Source organism: Phyllostomus discolor, chromosome 1 (assembly GCF_004126475.2).
Source record: "Phyllostomus discolor isolate MPI-MPIP mPhyDis1 chromosome 1, mPhyDis1.pri.v3, whole genome shotgun sequence".
In the NCBI taxonomy this organism is placed as follows: Eukaryota; Metazoa; Chordata; class Mammalia; order Chiroptera; family Phyllostomidae; genus Phyllostomus; species Phyllostomus discolor.
In genome coordinates this window covers 173889166-173904299 of record NC_040903.2, presented here as the reverse complement: position 1 = coordinate 173904299, position 15134 = coordinate 173889166, and the positions used below count along the sequence as shown (strand labels likewise).

Here is a 15134-nt window from a genome sequence, read left to right as displayed (position 1 = left end):
TTTAAGTTTTGACTTCCTGTTCCTCTACAGAGGGGTTGACAAATTATGGCCCACATATCAAATCAGGCTCACCACCTGTTTTGGTATGTCCCATGAGCTAAGAATGGTTTTTACATTTTTAAAGGGCTGAAAAATAATCAAAAGAAAAAATTTTGTGATATGAAAACTATATAAAATTCAAATGTCAGTGTGCATAAATGAAGTTTCAATAATGAGCCATGCTTATTTACTTATTTTCTTATATGCATCTGCATTATGACAGCAGAGTTGAATAGTAACAGACTGTATGGCTGGCCTATAAAGCCTGAAATATTTGCTACCTGGTCCTTTACAGAAAAAGTATGTTGACCCCTGCTCCTAATAAGCACTGTCCAATAGAACTTTTTGCAATGTTGGAAATAGTCTATATTTGCACTAATTCTAAACTCACTAGCCACTTGTGGCTATTTGAGCACTTGAAATATGGTTAATGTAACTGAAGAACTGAATTCTTAATTTCATTTAAATAATCACATGTAGCTAATGGCTACCATATTTATCAGACAGTACAGCTCTAGACTCTTCTCAAGTCTTCTGTATTGACATTTTTCACCCCTTGTCCCAACATCTCTGTTCCTACGACACCCCTCTCTATGGATACTTAGTCCAGTTCCCGGCTCCCTTTCCCTGATTCTATTTAACTGACTCCAAGTTGGGGTACAACACTTAGTAGGTTTTCTTTCTGGATTACCCATTGTCATGACTGAAATCTGATCAGTTTACCAAGTTTCACACCATTAATTAATCCACATTGCGTGCACACACACAAATGGACATTTACACAAGTCACATTGTGTCAGAGGATAGCACTCTATGTTCTTCTCCCGAGAGAAGTAGAACAGCCCTCCAAATGCTGGATCCCTTGTTTGCTGCTAGAGCCTGTGACATGGATCACCTCCACCCAAACACATTCACAGAAGCTGAGAACAGCAGATGTGTACTTGCTATTTGAATGTAAAGGAGAAAACATCCTTCATCACAGGACTTTCTTTCCTCCACCAGGCCTAATAAACTGAAATTAACTGATTTCTTTACTTTAATAGATACTTGCTTTTTACTGGCCTTTTCCAGTGAGGCAAAAGATACCACCCCATACTGTCTCAATCTTGGCTAGGAGCTCTAGCAAAGGCATTAAATTTTTTTTTTTAACCAAAGTAAATGAACTCCATATAAATAGGCTTTAGCAGATACAGTACTCAAAATGGAAAGAGATTTGGGGTTATAACTCTTAAAAGCCCTAGCTTTGTAATTATTTATAAAAGTAATTGTGAAAGTCTATTTTTTCATACCTAATCCCTAAGAAAAAATCAGTTTCTGTAAACTTACAGCTTAAAAAGAAAAGAGGGGACACATAGTTCTTTTTTTTCCACATTAGCTCTGGCAACCAAAATAATAAAATAAAATTCCCCTCACCCCATTCCAAACATCTGACTGCAAGGCTCAAGCCTCCTAAATCTTGACAGAGAACATCTCCAGTTTTATTTATATATACATATATCCTACTCTGAGCTTATTTAATTGAGACTGGGTCCTGCCTGGAAAAAACAAAAATAAAAACGTTGAATCCTTTAGTACTATACCAATTGGGAGCTACTGAACCCAACCAACCAAAAGGGGGCACAGATATTGAGGCTGCAAAAGAAAACCAGCTCAGAAACATGAAGACACCCCCCAAGCCAAGCTGTTCTACAGTTGCAAGCTGGCTATTCCAGGGTGAGTTTGTGCTCAGGCTGCTAAGAATTTCCACTAAGCTTTCAATTATGCTATTCATCACTGAGCAATGGAGAGCCATCTACCTTCAAGTCTCTCCCACACTTCCTCTCTGGTGTCTCTGCAAGTAAGAGAGAGACCTTTTACCACCATCAATGAACTAAATACAGGCTTTCACAGCCTAACCATGAACAGAAGTTTCCAAGTTGTTATGCCATTTTCTCATGTGGCTCCAGCTGCATATTTTGGATGCTGAGGTGGGTTCTTATAAACTTGTAAGGTTCTTGTAAACTTTCTTATCACAGCATACAAGATGGCTTCACAACCTGAACTCTTGCAGCTCCTGATGTTTTCCTTTAGGCACACACACAATCTGTCCAGGTGGAAAAATCAATCCAGACTCTTCTGTGCTCAGGCTGTCATTCAAACACAGAAGTATATAAACACCCGCTCCCCACCCCCCTCCCCACTATCCATAGGTTTTCTACCTCCTGCCTTTCAGTGTTGTTTTGGTATTAAGAAAACCAGACAATTCCAGCTCAGAATTCAAGGTGCTACGTACTGCTTGGTGAACTATTAACTACATAATGAACCCAGTGGGGCTTCATTAGCAGTACTAGGGTCTGTAAGAGGGCAGGGTGTTTTCTCCCTAAAGAAGTGCCATTAGTTGTCCTTTCCACTCTCTCTACAGAGGATGAACAGGAAAAGAAAGAAAATACTGCATGTGTGCATCACCAGAACAAGAATCAGGTGGGAATCCAGAGTGATCAGGTCCCGCAAAACCAGTGCCTAGAGCTATGCAACAAGCAGGGTTCACAGTTGAGTGAACATCAATGCATAATGAGTGGAGGCATTTCAATGCAAATAAACGCTGAATATGAAGGATTAAAGAAAGGGGAAATTAATCTTTTTCATAACACAGGGTACTTTTTTTTTTTCTCCCTTGTGCTCTTTTTTAAGTCATGCACACAACTGCTGGAGGGAATCCAACTTCCCCAGTGTGGTGGTGCTGCTTTATAAAAAGCAGAACATACACATTTAAGAGCATGAATTTCCTTAGGATGCCAGCAACTGAGATTCTGACAGCTCTTCTGAACAGCCTCAGAAGAAAGGGCTTCCCTAAGTGGGGCCACACTGACTAGTAAAAATCTCATTTCAAAATAACCTCCGATTTTTTTTCAAAGCTCATAGCTTCCTGGGGTGTGGATGGTTTAAAGGGTTTAGGTTCAGCATCTGGGAGTATCTGGATGCAATTACTGAAGGGATTTTATTTTTCAGTTTGTTTCTAATTGCCCCAACAAAGAAGTGATGCTTTTGCAATACCAACAAAATAAATAGGGCAGTTTCATGCTGCTTTAGCAGGTGGCTCCATCTCCTCCCAGTCTGATCTTTTTATGCCTAATGTCTCAAACCAAAAAACAAAATGACAGCACTTCTTCAGGTCATCTCTTCAAAAAAAAATTTACCAGTGAAGATTACTCAGCTTTTGAAGATGTTAGACTCAACTTTAAGAGATGTTGGACTGGTGCAGAAAACTTGCTAAAAAGTTTTCTGTCCCACCACTGTCTGTATCAAACACAGGATTCCTTGGACATTCAAATTCTCTATTAGGCTATCATTTTGGAGGGGGGTGGAGGGGGTGGGAGGCAAAGAAACGTTAAAACTCAAGTGTTCCCCTGCCAATTGTTAACCTAGGTTAAATTTTTTCCTAACTACAAACCCAAGCCTGAGAGAGGAAATTAATTTCCAACTTGTTCCTTTCTCCTCCAATACCACACTGAGAAAAAAGTCTCTAAGACCTGGAATTTTTAAAATAGGTTTTTATAAATAATGTATTCAAAGATTTTGACCCACTACTTAAAGTAAGAATCCCACTCTTTAAGAAAATATACAAGTTTTGGTAAGAGTTTAAGTATTGAGATCTTCTCATCTTCTCATACTGATGGCCAAGCCTTGAAATTTCTACTGCTTGAGATTCCAAAGGACCAGTGTCTAGCAATTTTAGTACACAAAACTCCACTATGCTGCATACGTCCTTTCCTCCTGGGTCAGACAGCTTTATTCTGCTTCATTAACCCCTTCTTTGCGCCTTGATGGATCTTGGAATCCAGTTTCCCTGTAAGGGAAAAAAAGAAGCTTCATTATTTGTTTTTTATATTTGCAATGCAAATCTTTCATGGCCTCCCAGGTCTTCTGGTTACTGTGTTCCCGTCACATTCAATTATCTTGCTTCAGGACTCAGACACTTTCAAACTTCAGAGCCTCATTCTATAAGAATGAGGAAGCAGTGGGAACACCACAGAGAGACACAAAAGCATACACACAAACACAACGAGTATTCGCCTAAAGAACCTAAGTTAATATTTCTAATTGTGTAGCTACTAGAAAAGAAACGTCACCTTTTCCACGGTGTCTAATACTAAGACGAGTTTTTAAAGAATATAAACATATAATAAAAAAAGGCATTTCACACAGTGGGAAACCCATTCCTCTGACCTGTTAGCTAGCTGAGCATAATGCATGAACCTCCCTCACAATGAGAAAAGCAGTTCAACTCACCCCTATCCTGCCTCAGACTTAATAGGGGGAGTGACCTGAAACAGTGGAGTAGAACCCACATGAATGCTTTACTGACAAAGGGCCCCTATCACCAGCTAAGAAGGGCAAAGGTCACAGGCTGTATGACTCTTCTAAGTGTTAAAGTTAGAGAACAAGCAACCTTTCTGTCCCAGGTGACCCTAATGAGAGGTTCTTCACTGCTGTGGTGTCTGACCTCTGACTCCTCAGATTTACTAGGACAGAGTTTGGTTTAGTGGTAGCAGCCATAGGAGCCATCCATCTCATGAAGGGAATCTTAACTGAGTTCCTTCCTGTCTTGTCTGGCCTGAGAAAAGAGCTTGCAGGTTGCTTTCTCAAATTAAAAAAAAAAATCGAATTTAAGTCCATAGCAATGCTGATGCTGGAAACAGAAACAATTAAGTTGAACATCAGCCGTAGCACTAAAAAAAAAAAAAAAGGAAGCACCCTTGTACTACTGCACCACAGGCCCACACCTATGACCACTGTCCCTCATATGCTATCATCTTCACTTGCTGCAGCAATCAAATTAAGAGAGCACTGGCCTAGGAGTCTTAAGACTCCACCCTTAAGTCCACCCTTAGTCCACCCTTGTCTGATATGAACTAGCTGTGTGACCTGGGGCAAGTCATTTTCTCTCTGGACTTCAATATTCTCATTTGTCCAATTAAGAATACATGTTGTGACCACTGCACTAAGAAACCGTGAAAAAAAATAACCTCAACCTAACAAGTTTCCCTGTTTTCTAATTCCATCTCCACCCCCACACCCCTATCTCTATAGGGCTACACCTGCGTTTGGAATACAATTACTTTCTTTTCTGGGCTTCAGAAACCTTCACTAAATGATACTCTAAATGCCATCCACAATGGTCACAATGCTGTTGATTTTAATTTGGGCTTTAGAGCACAGGGTATTCCCAAGGATTTAGAATTACTTTCATCCCCTAGGCTGCCTGGTTGAAAATACAAGCATGTGACAGCAATCTGGCAAAAAGCCCTATTACAAGGCAAATTTATCTTTGTATCCCTAACACTACCATAGTGACAACCAAACGATAGGTGCTTAATAAAGTTTTTTTTTTTCTTTTTAATCCTCACCAGAGAATACGTTTACTGATTTTAGAGAGAGAGGAAGGGAGAGACAGAAAGTGAGAAACATCAATGTGAGAGGAAACAACTATCAGTTGCCTTCTATGTGTGCCCTAATAGGGGAACGAACCCACAATCTAGGTACCTGACTGGGGATTGAATCTACAACCTTTTGGTATATGGGACAGCGTTCCAACCAACTGAGCCACATGGCCAGGGGTCAATAAATGTTTTCATCAAATGAATTAAACAAAGAAGGCAGACACTACAAATTTCAAAACCTTTACATTATAGGTCGGACTATTAAGTAACCAAAAACAGGTACCAGATAAACATAAGAGTACCTCATCTGCTGATGTGGTGGTACCCAGAGGTAGAATATGTGTCTCATCCAGCTTTTTAGAAGAAGGCAGGGCAGAATTTAGAATTCCACCTAGGACTTCAGGTCTCCAGACTTCTAGTTCTCTTTACTGAATAAGTTAGAAGAAACAGGTTCTAGTTTTGGTCTTGAGACTACCTAGCTGTATAACCTAGAGATCACTTAATCACTCTTATCTTCAACTTTATCAATGCTAAGAAACTGAACTACATAGTACTGAAGGCCTTTTCCAGCTCTATGATACTGTGTCTGGGAAATGAAATGTAAATTAAAATGATCTGTTTTTCAGGCGATATGAAAAAAAAAAAGCAAAAAGCCTAGAAAAAGGTAGGAAACCTAGAAGCAGAAAGATGTGAGCAAAATATAATTTCTATAAACCTGTTTACTCAACTAAAAAATAAAAGGAGGGAAAATTCCTACTAACTTATAAAGTTGTTGAAAGGATTACAGCTACCATTAAGTGTTTTCTATGTAGCAACCACTGTGCTAAGTATTTAACATACACTAAGTCATTTAATCAAATAACTAATGGAAACACATATGTTAAAATGCCTCATAAGCTCAAAGTTGTCTGAAAAAGTAAGGGTAGTCATATTATTTATGTTGAGGCTTGGGAGTTGTGTTTCTTAGTTATGGTCTCAGTTTTACTTTTAATTTACCATGTAACTCTAGGCAAGTCTTTTCATTATATTTATTTCAGATTCCTCATATTTAAAAAAAACATTACCTTCCTCATACTCTCAAAGCTTTATTATATAGGACTTTTCAAATATAATTTTCAGAGAACTCCAGTCTGATTATGAAAACCCTCATGTAACACAGGTCAGGTAAGAGCAACCCATCAGAGCAAAGCACTCAGTTGTAAGCAGACTAATCTCTGGCTTCAATGATGATTTCATAAAATTGAAAACTAACAGGAGGAAGGAGATACAGAGTAACAAGGATTTCCAGGACATTCCCAGCGATTCAGAAATTCTTTTATCCCCTACTGCCTAAAAAAAACCATACATGTGCTAGCAATCTGTGATCTCTTACAAATAAGGACTTCTTTGCATTCCCTAACATCTACCACAGTGACTGGCAATAGTAGCAATTCTTGGGTCAGCTGTGGGCAGTGAGGGCAAAGGATGGGGTCTGTATGAAAAAGCAGTCATCATGGCTGCCCTTGGATGACATGAATTCTGAACTCGGAGTTCTAGTTCAGCCTGATCTTTCAAGATTTAGGACCTGGACAGTTAAGTACAGTAACATACAGGACACTCTCTTAAAAGCGGAGTGATAATGCTTACTTTCTATATTTTCCCAATCCTTTCACATTTAGTACCTGTATCATTTTAGTGTTAAACCATATCCTCAATCATGGTGGCTAAAAGAAAATCAAGTGCATGTGCAGCAGATGGGCAAGAAGTTGAAAGGGGAGAAGTATTTGTCATCAATCGATGCAACTCCCACAGGGATTTTCACACCCTTTGCATAAACTATACGGCAGTATTTGCATGAGTTTATAGAGCATGTAGTTAACTTAAAGTAAAAAGATTCCTTTATCTCTTTAAACATTCAACCTATATATTCTACTATACTTAACTATTGTGCATATCCTAATTTGAGCAGACACACAGCCAAATGATATAATATTGCACATTGCTCTTTTCTGAATTATTTCAATTTCAAGGAACACAATTATCCCCAGGTCAAGTAAGCTCAAGTTTATATGGCCAAAAACATAAATCAAAATATAAACCTTTAACTGAAGGCATACACACACACACACACACACACACACACACACGATAACAACATGGAAATGGGATGTAGTCTATACGTTTATTTGCAAGTCAAAAGTTTAGAACTTGGAATATATTTCTCATAGAACTTATCTGCAAAAGGTGGCTAGGTCCCTAAGCCATACCACAAAAATAAATAAATAGATAGATAAATAAATAAAATGCCATAGTTATGGCTGTAATTTAAGTGGAGTAGTAATATTATTAATACTATGGAATGGAACTTAACCACTTCAAGTAACAATATATCTTGCATAAACCATGAAGCATTCCAAATTAAGAGCCAACTATGTATTTTTCCCCTGTGGCAGTGGGATTAAAGCCTTTCCCAGCTTTAGACTACTAGAGGTGGCCCCTATGGCCTAAGGCAAGGAAGTTCTGGCAGAGGATAAGGATTTTAGAGATGGTAAGATTGAATGGAGGGTAAAGGAACAGGGAGTTATAGAGAATAGAAACTTTATACCAGACTAAATCCTCACTCTGGCTCCCTCTCAATAGAATTTTTTCTGAGACACACAGGGATTGGTGAGCCTGTTTTTTTTTCCTTTAAATAAATTTTTACTACTTATTGTTTCTGACCACTGTTTTCCCCCTTGTCTGGTCTACAATGGAAGAAGCTGTAGACTCATAATTTCTTTCTAGCGCTGTTGTCCCTGAAATAAACATATAGCCTGTTTTGGCTTTTTAAAGCTTTTAACTAACAGAAACAATGGGGGAAATCAAGAGGTTATTAAAGCTTGTTCCCTAAAAGCATCACTCCCCCACACCTATTAACTCTTATGAAAAAAAATGAAGGCTCTATATGGGCTGAAGGTAGGTCTCTGTCTAGGCAGAGAAAGTACTGAAGTACAACATTTCAGAGAGTATTTAATCTCTGTTTACACAGAACATTTTCTCACAGGAGCTTAAGCAGCAGATAAAAACCAAGATAGTGGAGGAAGCTAAGAAAAGGTAACTGGGGCTAAAGATCAAGGTGGCAGTGTGCCTTGCAGAGGAGCCCTACCACATTGTCCTCCTCCCACCAGTGTGGCCAGCAGAGCCCAGAGTAAGGTGAGACTGAAACAGAGGAGGGGGAGGTAGAATGCCGCTACCAAAAAAGAGGGAGAGAAAAAGAGAGATTTAAATCCTATACAGTGGAGAAGAAGGAAAAAGAATTTCCAGGGCCACCTGGATACCAACTGGTGTATAATCTGAAGCAAATCATTTGTATAAATTAAGGGCAACTTATGTTCAGATTTTCGGATTTGTAGGTAACTCAGAAACATACACCGCTTAAATTATGAGGGTTGCCTGAATTTTATAGTGAGTATACCTTAACCTGAATTCATACTCAAAGAATTTCATTTTGTGATTGAAAGCAGTATTACTCAAAGTGTACTCAGTTGACCAACAACATCCATATCACTTGTGAAAAGGCCTAGAAACCTGTCTATATAGGTTTATAGGCGATTTTTATTTACATTATAGTTTAGAAGCACTTCTCAACAGAACAGATTTATAAAACGGCTAGTGCGTCTCCAAAGTACCAGGTGAGGCAGCTCTGTGCACAGCTGAAGACAATGCTCACCCAAGAATCATCCAGTTCACACAATAGGAAAGCAATGTCACAGAGGCACAAAATAGTAACTGATGTGAGCAAATGGGAGGGTTGTTGATGCTGTTTCTGAAAAAAAGTTAGGCAGGGAAGACACCACTATATGTTTCTTGATATTGCTTTGAAATAGAAAAGGCTGCGGTAGAAGACAGAAGAAGAGAAGATGGAAGTTGAAGAAAAGTTGAAAGTTGAAAGATCTACCTAAGGAGTGAATATACAGACATATAACCACAAACACATAAGCAAAAGTTTCAGAAAAAGAAATCATCAAGAGGTTTCAAAGAGATGAAAAGCAAGAGGGCTAGGGCAAAGCTCTAGGAAACCAGTAATGAAAGAAATAGTGGGAAGTGATGCCTCCAAAATAGATACTCAAGAATAGACACTTAAAAAGTTGTCTTATTCTTGAATACTGAGGAACTATGTATAAATGACAATGTTGCCACTGGCGCTGGCTTACTACTTCCTTTAATGAGCAGTATAGCAGAACAAAGCATGTTCTTTGGGTTGACAAATAGGATTTCCATGTCCTGGGTCCTAAAATTGAAATTTAGAGTGATTCGCTAGCATGCCAATAATTGTGGATCAAGGTTCACTTTGGAAAGGCTCTCCTGTAGTTAACCTGACATTAGAGTTATCAATAAATATAATTTTATTAATCTCCCAACACTTGAGATGCTATAGAACAGAGTAAAAAGAAAAAAAATAATTTTAAAGTTAAACAAGTGAGATGCAAAAAAAAATTAGACCATCAAAGCTTGTCACTTACAGATTTTTCGATTTCCTTTAATAGGAAACTTCACAATCATTTCCTGGGGATTTGTGCAGATGAAAACAAATGGAGAATCAGATTCTTGACTCATGTCTGGGTACTGTGAAATATAAAAATACAAAGTTCAGTCTGTTTGGGACAAATTTTGAATTTCAAAAAGATCATTCGATGATTCACCTCAACATGCTGGTGACAGTACTCTTCATTTCACACTCAGATAAAGAGGATTATGCTCAACAAACAAGAACAATATCTTCACCTTTCCCCAGGCCTTACCACAGTATTTTTATATAGTTTATTGTCTGCCATTTTGACTTCCTATAATGTGAACAACTTCTTTAAAAAAAGGATGCCTGAGATTTCCCCAGAAGAATGAGAACTGACTGTTCCTTTAACGTAAGTGTAAGTTGGGAGATTCAGAGGTCTCTTTCGAGAACACTGGGCACCCCCTAGGTTCAATTCAAGTGAAACACAGGAAGATTTAAGAAAAATAGAACATGTGTAAAAATTCTGCTGGAAACAGTCAATGGAGCCCTTCTCTTACTAAAGGGAAGGAAGATGATTCATTCTGAAAGGTATGAACATGGAAAAGCTGTTTTGCTGGACTCGTTCCAGACTTAGGGTAAAAAGGTAACTGGTAGGGTGATTCTGAAAATTATTTAGAAGCCTCCTTTGGATCTCTTAACACAAAACAAAACTGGGTGAATACTTTGGACTTTTACTCCCTCTGCAGAGATAGACATAAAACCTAGAGTAAGATTATGCTGACCATGCAATCACAATTTAAGAAACAACTGGGGACTGGCAGAAAGCACTCTCCAGCAATGCCCAATTAACCTGATATTTCATTATTCCATACCTTGGGATGTCTCGTGTTTAGCATGTTCAACAATTATGACTCATAGGTTGACTGTGAGCATGGGTCAGACTTCATTACCAGAGGAACCTTTATCCTAGTAATTACCATCAAAAGTATGAAATTATTTTCCACTCTTATTCACCTGCTAAGATGTGTCCTCCACAAATCTAAGCCTCTAGAGTAGAAATGGAACATTCAGTAAGAAAATTCAAATTTCACTGTAACAAGTGGAAGCATGAACAGTTAAAACTTCTTTACTGGCTAGGTAAGCAATGCTGTGGAGAAAAAAAGGATTTTAAACAGCTTTTGCCCCTGCCCACATACCATGGCTTTTCAGTGTGGGACAGGTGTGGCATGTACTTTGATAAAACATAGCTTAATATCAAGTATCAGCCACAATTATATTCACAGGGAAGGACAAAGTGTTCATGGTAGAAAAGAAAGACTAAAGATGGGAGGATAACCCTCTTCTTTCTTTATCCCCTAGATCTTTAGAACTCAAAGAAAAGTAAGGTCCACCTGTTATTGCTGGGGTGCAAATAAAACCAGAGGCTGCTATCAAGATCTTTAAACCTAATTCTACAGAGGCCAAAGCAACAGTAATCACAATTAACATCTCTTCCCTTTTCCTGCTCTCTCTTCTTTGTCTTAGAATGTCAAGGCAGAAGATAATGCTGCCCGGACTTCACAAGCTCTACTTTTTCAAAACTACAAGCCATTTCAGTCATTCTCTCCTTTTTCATCTGCATCAATAAACATTCTCTTGGACTCCTGGCCAAGATGGAGGGACAGGTAGAGATACACTTTGCCTCATCACACAACCAAAAGAAGAACAACAAGTTAAAAACAAACAAACAAACAAACAAACAAAAAACAGAACTGCCAGAAAACTGAACTGTGTGGAAGTCCAACAACCAAGGAATTAAAGAAGAAACATTCATTCAGACCGGTAGTAGGGGAATAGATGGGCAGCTGGGGCAGAGAGGACTCGTGGCAAGGTGGTGGCTGGTGGACCGGGCAGTCCCACGTTTGTGTGCAGATGAGTGGAAAGAATAAATGGGAAGTGAGACAGACCAGACAACCCAGGGTTCCAGCACAGGGAAATAGTGCTGGAGTTAAAACCTGTGGGGGTTGCAGCCTCACAGGCAAGTTCATTGGAGAGACCCACAGGGTCCTAGAATGTACACAAGCCCACTTACCCACGAACCAACACCAAAAGTGCCCAATTTGCTTGTGGATAGTGGGGGGAAGTAACTGAAAGCTGGCCAAGAGCCCAGCAAGAGGCATTGTTCCCTCTTAGACCCCTCCCCCACATACAGCATCACAACACAGCAATGTGGGTTGCCTGGCCCTGGCAAATACCTAAGGGTCCACCCCTTACTATGTAACTGGTACCTGAGGCAAAAAATATGGCCCTAATGAAAGAACAGAACAAAGATCCAACAGTAGAACTAAGCGATGAAGAGATAGCTAACCTATCAGATGCAGAGTTTAAAACACTGGTAATTGGGATGCTCAAAGAAATGGTTGAGTACAGTCTGAAAAATGGAGGAAAAAGTGAAGGCTATGCAAAGTGAAATAAAGGAAAATAAAAGGGAACCAACAGTGAAGGGAAGGAAACTAGGACTCAAATCAACAAATTGGAACAGAAAGAAGAAATAAACATTCAACTGGAACAGAATGAAGAAACAAGAATCCAAAATTCTTTTGTGGAGGCTGAGGAACCTCTACAACAACTTTAAATGTTCCAACACTTCAATCATAGGGGTGCCAGAAGGATAAGAGGAAGAGCAAGAAACGGAAAACTAAAGGGACTTATCTAAGAAAAAGAAGATAAAAAATAAACATTAAAATGGCAACAAAGTCACAACTATCAACAACTGAACCTAAAAGAACAAAAACAAAACAAACTAAGCAAACAACTAGAATAGAAACAGAATCATAAAATAGAGATTACATGGAGGGTTATCAGCAGAGAGCGGGAGGGGGAAGAATGGGGGAAAGATACAGGGAGTAAGAAGCATAAATGATCGATACAAAATAGACAGGGGGAGTTAATAGTATAGGAAATGGAGAAGCCAATGAACTTATATGTACGACCCATGGACATGAACTGAGAGGAGAGTGCGATGGGAGGGGGAAATGCAGGTGGAAGGGGATGCAGGGCAGAGGACAATAAAGGAGGGGGAAATGGGACAACTATAACAGAATAAATAAATAAATAAATAAATAAATAAATAAATAAATGTTCTCTCTCTACTTAATTAACCTCATTAGCAAATATACTTTCTGCTATAAAACAAACTCTCCAGATCCCACATTCTCCTCTAGCTACTGCCCTGTTTCTCAGATTCCCTTTCATAAAATTCATTAAAAAATTACCTGTATTCCCTGCTTTAAATTCCTCTCCTAGTTTTTCTTGAATTCACTATCAACAGGCTTTCACTCCCATCACGCCACCAAAACTATTCTTGTAAAGGTCATTGTTCATTTCCAAGTTTCTCAATTTTCATCTTAATTACTTATCTGTAGAACCTGACAAAACTCGTCTCTCCCTCCTTCTTGGAACACATTTCTCACTTGGCTTCCAGGATAACATTCTCTTCCTAGTTTTGTTGCTTTACTGACCACTCCTCATCTCCCCACCCTTTAAATGTTGGTATGCTTCAGGGGTCAGGTCTCAGACCTCTTCTCTCCTGGATTTGTAACTATGAGAAGTGATGGATGTTAACTTATTGTGGTAATCATTTTTCAGTATATATATATATATCAAATCATTATTTGTATACCTTAAATTAATACAATGTTATATATCAATTATATCTCAATAAAACTAAAAAATAAGGTCCTGAACTTGCATATCAAAACGAGGTATGCACTAACTAGCATGGATATTGTAAAACAAAACAAAAACAAAAATATGGATGATAACAAGTATTAGTAAGAATAAATATTGGAACCCTTAGGCACTGTTGGTGTGAATGTAAAATGGGCCAGCTGCTGTGGAAAAACAGTTTGGTGTTTCTTCAAAAACTGAAACACCGAATATGATATGATCCAGCTGCTCCACTCCTAGGTATATACCCAAAAGAACTGAGACTCAAACAGATATTCGTAGTAGCATTATTCACAACAGCCACTAGTTTCCACAATCTAAATGTCCATGAGTAGATAAACGAATAAAGAAAATGTGGTATGTATATACATAGAATGAATATTATTCAGCCTTAAAAAGAAACGAAGTTCTGATACATGCTACAAGATGGCTGAATCTTGAAACATAATGCTAAGTAAAATAAGCCAGACACAAAGGGGTAAATATTGTATGATTCCCCTTATACAGGGTCTGGCACAAATAATGCCCCCTTTTTTTATTACAAAATCTTTTATTGCAAAATCATAAGCACGGAATTCTGTAACATAACACTATCACACCCAAATACACCATATGACATTTTAGGTGAAATGTTCAAATCAAAACTATAAATTATTACCCTACAAACTACACTCATGCACGCATTACTTCTGCCATACCCTGTACATGGTACTTAGAACAGGCAAATTCATAGAAACAGAAAGAATAGAGGTTACCAGGGGCTGAGGGAGAGAGGGCAGAGAAAGAAGGAATTATTACTTAATTAATGGGTAAAGAGTTTCTGTCTGGAATAATAAAAAAAGTTCTGGAGATGGGTAGTAGTGATAGTTGCACAACATTTTGAATGTACTTAATGCCAGTGAACTGTACACTTCAAATGGTTAAAATGGTAAATTTTATATTTTAGACATTTTACTACACTAAAAATAAAATAAAAAAAAAATCAAAGTCCTGAATTTCCTTCCCAAACCCACTCCTCTCTTAGTCATACCCTTTTAAAATAAATAAATAGCCATGGCTGGTGTGGCTCCATGGATTTAGTGCCAGCCTGCAAATCAAATGGTTGCTGGTTCAATTTCCAGTCAGGGCACATGCCTGGGTTGTGGGCCAGGTCCCCAGCAGGTGGTGCGTAAGAGGCAACCACACATTGATGTTTCTGTCTTTCTCCCTCCTTTACCCTCTCTCTAAAAATAAATAAATAAAGCTTTAAAAAATAAAAATAAATAAAATAAATAAATAGTTATTCCATCCTTCTAGTTGCTCAGGCCAAAAACTCCACAACTGACCCACTGGGAAATCCTGTTAACTCAGCCTTCAAAAGATATCCAATATTTCACCATTTCTTAAGACCTCTATGGCTGCTTTCCTGGTCCAGCCATCATAATGTCTACTTGGATTACCACAGTAACCTCCTAATTGGTCTCTCTGTTTTGGTCCATAACCCCCTCTGGTCTATT

The 15134-nt window shown here is 38.5% G+C and overlaps 1 protein-coding gene across 2 annotated transcripts in view; it reads right to left on the bottom strand.

The window, feature by feature from the left end:
• Positions 1-3551: 3551 nt before the first annotated feature.
• Positions 3552-15134, bottom strand: part of TRIP4 (thyroid hormone receptor interactor 4) — a 58111-nt gene continuing 46528 nt past the window's right edge. Inside the window, exons 12-13 of one of the 2 annotated variants that reach the window (XM_028506836.2) lie at positions 9941-10043; positions 3552-3865 (exon numbers count right to left, since the gene is read on the bottom strand). In XM_028506836.2, the coding sequence (XP_028362637.1) occupies positions 3798-3865; positions 9941-10043 (171 nt within the window). In that variant the 3' untranslated portion in view covers positions 3552-3797. The remainder of the gene's footprint in view (positions 3866-9940; positions 10044-15134) is intronic. The other variant, XM_028506837.2, reaches the window with a different exon arrangement.